Source organism: Phalaenopsis equestris, unplaced genomic scaffold (genome assembly GCF_001263595.1).
Source record: "Phalaenopsis equestris unplaced genomic scaffold, ASM126359v1 Scaffold216422, whole genome shotgun sequence".
Classification (NCBI taxonomy): domain Eukaryota; kingdom Viridiplantae; phylum Streptophyta; class Magnoliopsida; order Asparagales; family Orchidaceae; genus Phalaenopsis; species Phalaenopsis equestris.
The window spans coordinates 62,146-72,103 of NW_018235048.1; the positions used below are offsets into that span (position 1 = coordinate 62,146).

The 9,958-nt window shown below is 34.4% G+C and overlaps 1 protein-coding gene across 4 annotated transcripts in view; it reads left to right on the forward strand.

Moving 5' to 3' along the window:
- The first annotated feature begins 7,489 nt into the window (after positions 1–7,489).
- LOC110037181 (protein DA1-related 2) overlaps positions 7,490–9,958 on the forward strand; it is a 25,726-nt gene continuing 23,257 nt past the window's right edge. For all 4 annotated transcript variants that reach the window (XM_020741764.1, XM_020741765.1, XM_020741766.1 and 1 more), the window contains exon 1: positions 7,490–7,856. In XM_020741764.1, the coding sequence (XP_020597423.1) occupies positions 7,811–7,856 (46 nt within the window). In that variant the 5' untranslated portion in view covers positions 7,490–7,810. The remainder of the gene's footprint in view (positions 7,857–9,958) is intronic.

Consider the following 9,958-nt stretch of genomic DNA (forward strand, 5'->3'; position numbering starts at 1 on the left):
GTTTGAGGTATAGTGCGAGGTATAGTGTTCATTCATTTAAACTATGAAAGATATGGGATCGGATTGATTTCATATTTTTCCAAACTTATATATATATAAAGCGGACAATGAGATTTCGATTCCGGTGACCGACAGCCTTCAATGGGCAACTCCTTAACCAAAATAGTGTCGACAAGTATGTTTACCCATCATACTAGAAAGGTGAACAATCCCACCACTACTAGTAGAATGGGGCCTATTTATAGAAAGGTGAACAAACCCAGTTTAATATAAACCCTATTTAATTCTTCATATTAAATAGGGAAACTTGTCAGCAAATAAAAATGGTTTCATAGACCAAACAGATGTCATATATTACTTAGTTTATTTGATCGAGCCTCACCCTCAATTCTTGTGTTTATCCTTCGGGATAGATATAAGATTTGAGGTATAGTGTTCTTTCATTTAAACTATGAAAGATATGGGATCAGATTGATTTCATTTTTTTGTGTGTGTGTGTGTGTGTGTGTGTAAATTAAAATGTCCTTCCGAAGCGGGCAATGAGATTTTGATTCCGGTGACCGACAGCCTCCAATGAGCAACTCCTTGACCAAAATAGTGTCGGCAAGTATGTTTACCCATCATACTAGAAAGGTGAACTATCCTGCCACTGCTAGTAGAATGGGGCCTCACGAGATGATGGTGGGGTTTGAAGGATGATCCACGACCCCAATGTGAAGACAGTTAATCATCTCATGAACATAGAGAGGCTGACAAAAACTACCAAAGAGGACGGAGATGGTCAAAAACTCAATCGATGAGTGACTAGGGAACACTAAACCCCATTCAATTAACGGGCTTAATGGTAGAGTTAGTGGAAGTCATACAATGTAAGAATCACTTCAAAAAGGCTTCATCGATAGAAACTGAAGCTATTCTTTAGAACTCAAAAAAGTTTCAAGGATCAAGGTCACGACACGAAAGAGTGCAGACATCTCTAACACCTGGTCGTTGAGTTGATCTGAGCTAAGAAACTCAATGAGTTCATAGCCCTAGGTGAGTCAAACCAAATGCATGAGAAATCCTCAACATAAAAAGACTCTGATAAACCTGCCCCAGTCAATGTTATCCACATCTCGAGGATGGTTCCAGTAATCTTGGAATGAGACTTGGTCAGACATGCCAATCATAAGAGGTTTATATGGGAAAACCTTGCACTACCTCTTTGGCTCAAAAGTGGAATCATCATTCCTTGATTATTTTTATTAACACAGATTTGCCTCTAAAGGGGAATCTTTACAACAACATTATTATAGTCACAAGATGATTAACAAATGCCAGGTGGGTAGTATTTTGGTTTGGGAAATATTTTGTTAAAGTCAACCATTGATTAAATGCATTTATCAATTGATTAGCTGTTGGCATCAATCGGTACACTTCATAATTTTTCTAGCAAATAAAAGGAAGCCCTAAGAATTGGGCTATCAGTCACTTGAGAGGAGGGTGACAGCTAATTCACCAACATAAATACTTTCTGGTAGTTGATGTGCCACCAAATTATAACACTATCTTTGGTTATCCACTACTCAATGATTTCTGAGTTGCGGTATCCACATACCTTGTTGCGGTGAAGTTTTCATATGATGGAGAGATGACTACTGTTCAGGGTAACTTAAAAAACTCTCATACATGTGACTTGTCTAAATATGTTCAACTTTTACATTTAATGCTTACTTTTAGTGATATTATACCTTAAATAAATGTATTTTTATATTTTTTGTTGGAGATACACTAAGTTAGATATTTGTAGCTGAAAGGAAGCAAAAAGCACAAAATTTGGATTTAAAAAGCCGCTTTTTGAAAACTTTTGAACTGGCGCCTAGGTGCTAGGATCTGGCACCTACGTGCTAGAATACAAACTAAAAGGCTTCTAGGCGCCAGAGATAATTATTTTCCAAATACATTGAATTTGGACGAATTTTGAAGGGGTACTAAAGGAGACAAAGAATTCGGGCATACACTATATAATAGTGATTTTATGATAGAAAAAAGAGAGTTTAAAGTGCATAGTGTGTAGAGGTGTGAGAGAGGATTAGAGAGGATTTTCTCAAAAAGTTGTAAGAGAAGAGGGAAAGTGAGAGGTTTCTTCTTCATTACATTTATAATAGAGAATTAAGTAATATTGTTAGGAGAGAAAGTGATTTAAAGGAACTTTAAAAGATTTTCTTGGGGAGGATATTGAGATAAGTTGTTGTAATTAACTTTTTCTTGTTTTGTAACTTGTTTTTATATATAAATCTATGTTTTATTGTAAACTTTTAGTAGCAAAAATTACCTCTTTTTTAAGGATTCCCCAATAAGATTTATAGAATTTTGCAGTAAAACCATTCGACCCTGTAGTTTTGTTTATATCAATAACACATAACACTCCCCAAATTTCAAACTTGTCAGGTATATCAGTAAGATGAAAACTACTAGTAAAATCCTTGTGTTCCGACAATAAGTTTTAATTCAAAGCTTTGGGAGTGTTACCCTTACCAAATAGTTTTTCAAAATACCTAACCCCACTTTTACATAGCTCATTTGGATCTGTCATCCAACCTTCAACCTCATCTTTTATCCTCAGTATAGTGTTTATTCTCCTCTTATTCTTAATGCAAGAATTAAAGTACTTAGAGTTTCTGCCCCCCTCCAAGAATCTTGTTTTTCTAGCCTTTTGTTCCAGAAAATTTTGTTCACATTTAACAGCAAGTAGAAGTTCCTTATTTGTAACCATCCACTCCTCATTGACTTGCTCAGAGAAAATTTCTGCTTCTTCTAACCTCTAAACATCCTCCTAAGCTTTAAGGATTTTATTATTCGAGTCCCCAAAAACTTCCCAGTTACATCTTCTAAGTGCTTTTATAACAATTTTATTTAATTTCCACAATTCAAACCAAGTGTTTCCACCCCCGTTAAATTCCCAATTTCGTTTAACACATTCAAAAAAATCCCCATGATTTTTTCACGTGTTAATGAATTTAAATAAAGAATTAATAGGCTTGTCAATTAAGGAAATGCTAATCAGAAGTGCTCTATCAACCCGTGCTAGCCAAATGAAAAACAATAGTAACATGATGGTTATTTAACCGTTGTTGATTTGTCAGTACTCGATCCAATATTTCAAATACCCTACCCATTTTCCATGTGGTGATAGGACCTATAAAGCCCAAATCAAATAGTTTTGCCTCCACAATAGAGTCATTGAACACAAACATCAGATGAGGATCAACAAACCCGATTCCTTGCTTTTTAGAGTTACAAGTAATCATATTAAAGTCCTCATCCACAATCCATTTATCACTCATAGATGATCCTATCAATATTGGTTTTTGTCATAGGTTACTCTTAGAGCAGGAATACTACTAACAAACACTATAGTAGCCCACCCATAAAACATCTCATATCAAAATGCATATGAAGAAATTGAGGATCATCTATTTCACTTGTAGCCAAGTTTCTTTCCTCCAAAATAACCGCATCTTATTATTACTGTTGGAGACAAAATTAAAATTCCCCAGTTTCTTCACAATACGATTTCTATTAGATAGAACCAAGGGTTCCAAAATAGCAAACACTCAAAACTTATGGATCCTTATAAGTTGTTTCAACCTATCAAAGAAGCAATGATCCACAGCTCTCTCCCCTGATGTTTCAGATCAATATGTTAATCATGTTGAGAGTGCACACTTCTCCTAGTAATTATAGGAAGAGTATTGATATGTGCTCATTATCAAATATGTTGCTAGTCTCAAGATTCCTCAATTCCTGCTTTCCTCTTCTTTTCCTTCTAGCTTTTTGAACTAGCCATTCCTCCTCTAGGTCATTCATTGCATTGGTCAAAGCCTCCTCCAATAGAGTGGGTTTAATCCTAACATTCCTTTTATCGGGTAGTTAACAGCCTCAGGGATAGTAATCACTTGATCAATTGGAGTGTTGTTCTGCCCTTTCTCTTATAAATTAATTACAACATTGTTATTATCATTTCCAATATGATATTTATCATTTTCTTACAAGTTGTCAACCTCCTCTTCTACTCCTCCTACCAACCTCCTAAGTTTTGGTATGTAGCTACCAGTATCATTAACCAAAACATTCTCCTCATGCCCAACAACCATTAGGCCCTCCAAAGGTGCATTCACGGTCTTCTCAACCTAATTCCCTTGGTTATGGGGTGGTTTTATAAAATTTGGATGCAACACATAACCATTTTCGACAAGCTAGTCAAACATCCAACAATTGCCAAAGTAGTATTAATTTTGTTCAACGATAACCTTCTAACAGTACCATTATGGGTAGACCTAATCGAGATTTCATCATCAAAAGGTTTTGTGATATCCCTTTCAATAAGAACTCTCATTGTCGAGGGTTGTGTAAGACAAAAAGGAGGCACATCCATTATCATAGGTCTACCAAAAATTACTCCCAGTGAAACTAATATTTCGTGACTAAAGAAATGTAGTTTTAACCCTATAAACAAAAATCAAATTGGGACAATAGGTAGTTTGGTTTATGGATCAAAGTTAACCAAACATTTGAGGAGTTTCATGTTTTTTCTCTCTATTTTTTAGGTGTTTTTATGCAAATAGGCAGGCATAAGCCTCTTCTCTAGTCATTTGATTAAGGATGTGCCTTCCATCAAGCAATCCTACCTTCCAACTTCCTAACGTCTTAAGTCCTTCAAACAACTGTATTATAGTCTCCATTTTCTGATGGCCATAAAGGAGCTTTCCAACCAGCGCAAATTTGCAAGAGAGAGCTAAAGCAACATTATCATTCTCCGATAGGTAGATGACAAACTTATCATTCATTCTGCCCAACTTCCTCACAAAGGATTGATTGCCCGAGCCCTCAAGCGCATCATGATATTCCTGCAAAAAAACAAAGTTCTTAGATAACATGCCAGTGCCATTGTTGCCTCTAGTTAGAACCTCAACAAACGATAGAAACTCTATTGTTCACAAAGATCTAGAGGATCAGCCGCTACAACAAGCATCTCCATTTCGAAAACCTTAGCAGAGCTCCCCTTCTTGACATTGGGATGATATATATATATATATATATAACCTTTGATATCTGATGAAAATTTTCTTAATTTTATGATAGATGATTATATATGTTTCTTGATAATGAATAATATTTGCTTATAACTTACATATTGTGCACTTATATTCATACCCATACAATTTATATTGTATTTTCTTGTATCTATAGATAGGCTTGCTCTTCATCTAATATAATGTAATTTATGTAATAGTACAACTCCATGGCTATGCTATGATGTGACATGATCAATATTATAATTTCATTATGTTACTATTAACATATATTTTATAGAAAGTCCTACGTCAACAAGTCTTATTAAGATAGGAAGTTAGATATTTACACTTTCTTTATTTATATTTTAATACATTTATTAATTCTTAATAATTTTTTGTTGATTGAATGATGTTATCAAAGTTTTCTTTGATAATGAATAAAATCATAGGAACATATTTTAAATACTTTTTAAAAATATATCCATGATATTAATCTAAATTAAAAGTTAAATAAAAAAAATTGCATAACCTCTCTATGAGGTCAAAATTGCTTACAATTAATAGATTTATTTTGCATTTGATTCTAGCTGGAGTAGTGATTAAATATTTAGGTTTATTAATCTAGACATATAAAGGCAACTTATCAATAAGATTCTTTACTGATACATAATCCATATCATGATCTTATTGCATGGAGTATGAGATTCCCTTCAAAACATAAAATTCAACTAATAGTTTTTTCATTGATCTTTGCTAAGCAACCCACTCGTTAGCTATCTTATGGTTATAGAGCTTCCTTTCCTTAATAGCTTTCCTGAACTATAATTTTGGGCTTTTTTATGGTCCATACATTATTCGATGTTCTAAAATATAAGTCTTGCCAACTTTGAAGCTGTGCTTATTAATTTTTACTCTCTTGAGAATTTTTATGATATTAATAAATTTCCTTTGAAATTAAAGCGAAGAGTTCTTATCATAAAAGTCATCTTCATTCTTAGTAATTTGTGTTACTTTGATTATAATCCTTTGATTGTCTTCCATTCATCCACATTATTATATTTGAGCCCTATTATGCCTTGGAGTTGTTTATTCTTACATATATTAAGGATTGGCTATTTGATAATGTTTCAATGCTCATAGACTCTGAATTACTTATTATTTTGCTACTTATGAAATTCTTTTTTATAAGTGATTAGTCAAAATGAATTAAACACAAGCAAAACATAAAATTAGATTATGAGAGTTTTTTTAGATGTTCTTCTAGATTTCATTAACCTCAATAAGAACATCTTTGCAGCGTACCTCATCCCCAATAAACCCTTATACCTTCATGTAATTCAAAAAATTAACTTGTTTATCAATAATGGCATAAGTTCCTATCATTATTCTTCTATAGTAAGTTATCATATCATCACAACTAAATATTTAGTTTTTATCCACACTTCTCATTTACCTCTTTTTTTTCAATATTTAAAAATTCTTCTTTCCACAAATATACATATTACTTGAATATTTTCTTTAATTAGTTTTTTTGCATACTATATATAAATGACGATACGCAGAATGTCGGGACCCACATAGAATTTCGGTATAAAAAAAAATGCGCGCGCAAACCGTTTCAATCCTAACTTGAATCTTTATTTTTAAATTCAATATCTTTTAATTAAAATTAGAAAATTACATACCGTAAAAACATTGGGTACGTGAAAAACACAAATAAACATATGTTATTCGTGAAAGTTAACAGAAACAATTGAAATTACTTTATTTTCACAACTTTCAGTGTTTTAAAACTCCAATAACACCGGAATAACACATGAATAACACTGATTCACACTTAAATAACACACGTAATGCAAAAATAGACGCTGTGTTATAGGGATATTTCTCTGCATTATTTATTTTCTTCCGCGTTATTTAGCTTTCCCACTGTGTTACAGGAATACTCCATCCGCTTTATTTTTAATTCCGCGGGGTTATTTTCTATTCCAAGGTGTTATTTGTGTAAGATGAGGTGTTTTTCGATTACTTTATGGTGTTATTGGAATATTCCCCCGTATTAATTGATTTGAGACTATGTTATTCAAAATAGTTCCCATGTTATTTCAATTTTCACTGTGTTAGTTGATCTTTTAAGCATTTTATTCGAATATTCCTCAGGGTTATTTTATATTGTGCGAATTTATTTATGAAAAATGAAGTGTTATTCAAGTATTATGTGATGTTATTCGATTATTTTATGATGTTATTGGAAGCGTCACAATTTTGAGTTATATTGAGGCCGGGTTACACAATCAGAAGTTAATTTTTAAATTTTAACAATAATGGGTCTGGGTTCTGGGTTCTGGGCTCTGGGTTTCGGGCTGGGAGCTCCGAAAAAAAAATTGTTTTTATGTCGACAATCCGCTTGTCCACATTTTAGATTTAATATTTTTCCCTGGGAAGGGACCTTCAAAATCGTCGTCTTTCTCTTGCTTTTGCGTCAAGAGTCCTTTCTCCCTCACACTTTACCTTCGCTGATATTCTGTGCGCCGACCTCTTTCTCCTTTCTTTCGGGCGCATTTATACTCTCTAGGCTTTTGAGATGCCTTGGAAGTGGGCAGATGCTCATCTCCCCGTTTTAATTCCTTCCTTTCCGTCTACACCTCACCTTTATTATCCTCCTTTTCACTTCCACGCAACCAGAATATTTTCCGGCCATCAAAGCTTCTTTTTTTCCTGGTTTCAACTGGAGATAATATCCCCTCGGGGCTATGGCTTCCTCCGATGTCAGTCATCTCTCCCAACCCTGTATCTACGGTACTTTCTCGGTCCCTCTGCCTCCCATTTTAGTGAACCACTGTTTTTTTTCCGATTCTGTTTCTCATTTCAATTTGTTTGTGTTGTTGTGTTTTGTTTTGTTTTTTTTTTTGTTTGCAAAAACTGTTTTCGTATTCCTAAAGCTGCAGCGTGGGCCTTCGTTTTGTTGGGATTAACAAAGCAATGGAGGACTTCTCAGAAATTAACTTTTTTTTTTCTTTACTTTTCTGTTTCATGGTATCTAACATTGGAGCGCTATTTAAAAATTGAGATTTATAATACAAATTGAAGTGTTTAAATGACGCTTGGTTTTTCTTTTTTGAAGGATGGATTGAAAGTATAAATTTAAAAGTCATTGAATTACAACATTTTAAACTGAATTAGTAGCACCATAGTTTGAACCGTGTCTTTCTATGCGTTAAAGCATTGCTGAAGAATTCAATAGTTTAGAACCAAGTGTCTATATTAGTTTCTACATGCAATGTGAAATAGGGGAGGAAATGAATGCCTTATTTCAGTTATTGTAATTCAAACTCTATGATTTATTTCTAGTTTGATTCATCATTGAAAAGGAAAATTATTTTCATGTCAAATTATTTGTTCATTTTGATCTCTCTTGTCGACCCATAACCTTGTGGAATATTATTATATTAAGTAAGACTATTTTAGGAGACAACAGTGTTTCATCTTTTGTATTTATATATATTTTCCGTGTTACATGTAACCACTCAAAAAAATTAGTAGACAAAAGCCTTTTGTGAAGAATTTCATATTTATATGTGGATATTGATGACATTTCTGACGAAAGTTGTATGAAGTTTTGCTTTTTTAAAAGAATGAAACCCTAACTGTTGTGAAAACCGATGACGAAAAATAAAAAAAAATTTGGGAAGAGAAAAATACACCAGAAGAAGGCGACACACAAATTTACGTGGTTCGGCAATTTTGCCTACGTCCACAGAGTTGCTGAGGATTTTATTATTTCAAAGAATTACACCGTCGAGCGTCTCGACGTGTCTCAACGTTTACAAGAAAAAACTCTTTTTTTTGTCTCTCGCTTCCTCCCCTCCCCTCTCTTTCTCTCCTCCCCTCTCTTTCTCTCTAAAGGAGTTACAGCCAAAAGAAAAAGGGAAAAAAAAAAAGAATCCCGTAAGTCACCTAGCACACGAATCCAAGGGAGAAAAGACAAAAAATTCTTTTTTTTTCTTCTTTCTTTCCCAGTCGGGAGTTGTGGAGGGGTTTTGGTAGGATGAATTAGCAGGCCTTTTTGTTGTGCTTTCACAAGAGGCGTTAAAAAGCTAAAAAGTCAATTCCAATCCGCGTTTCCGCGTGAAAGACCTCGTGAGGGAGAGAGTTTTGGCGGGGACGCATGAGAGTTTTGGCGAGACCACGTGATGGAGAGTTGAGCGGGATCCTAAAAGAGGCGGGAAGAGCACAGACTCCATATTCAACAATTCTCCCACTTGGAGACTGTGACACTGACCTCCTCCGAGCTGCATCATCTGCTGGCTATATCGACTACCTTTTTTATTTTCTTGAACATGATATCATTCACCTTTGCAACTCAAAACCCCTATTTTTATGTTAGATGATCAACTGAAGTTGCGCACAACTTCAACTTCTTAAGTGTAGCCACTTTTGTCAACATATCAGCAAGGTTCTTGCTTCCACAAATTTTCTCAATTTGCAACTGTTTGTCATCTAACAATGATCGTGTGAACTGTTTGGTCCTTAATTGAAATGCTGGATTCCTGGCGAGAAATATGGTGTTCTGACTATCACTGTAGAGAGTGTCATTCTGAACCCCCTTTCCTAAATCCTCTAAGAAACTTTACAGCCATATCATCTCTTTAGCAGCCTCTGACACTGCAACATACTCAACTTCTGTAGTGGACAAAGAAACTGTCTTCTGTAAATTTGAGCCTCATGACACTGCAGTACCACCAAGAGTATAAACATAACCTGTTGTATTTTTCTTACTTTTAATGTCTCTAGCTAAATCTGCATTAATATAGTCTCGTGTCTCCAGGCTCTTTCTTGAGAAACACAAGCACGTTTTTTAAGAGCCTTTTAGGTATCTCAAGATTCACTTCACAGCTTCT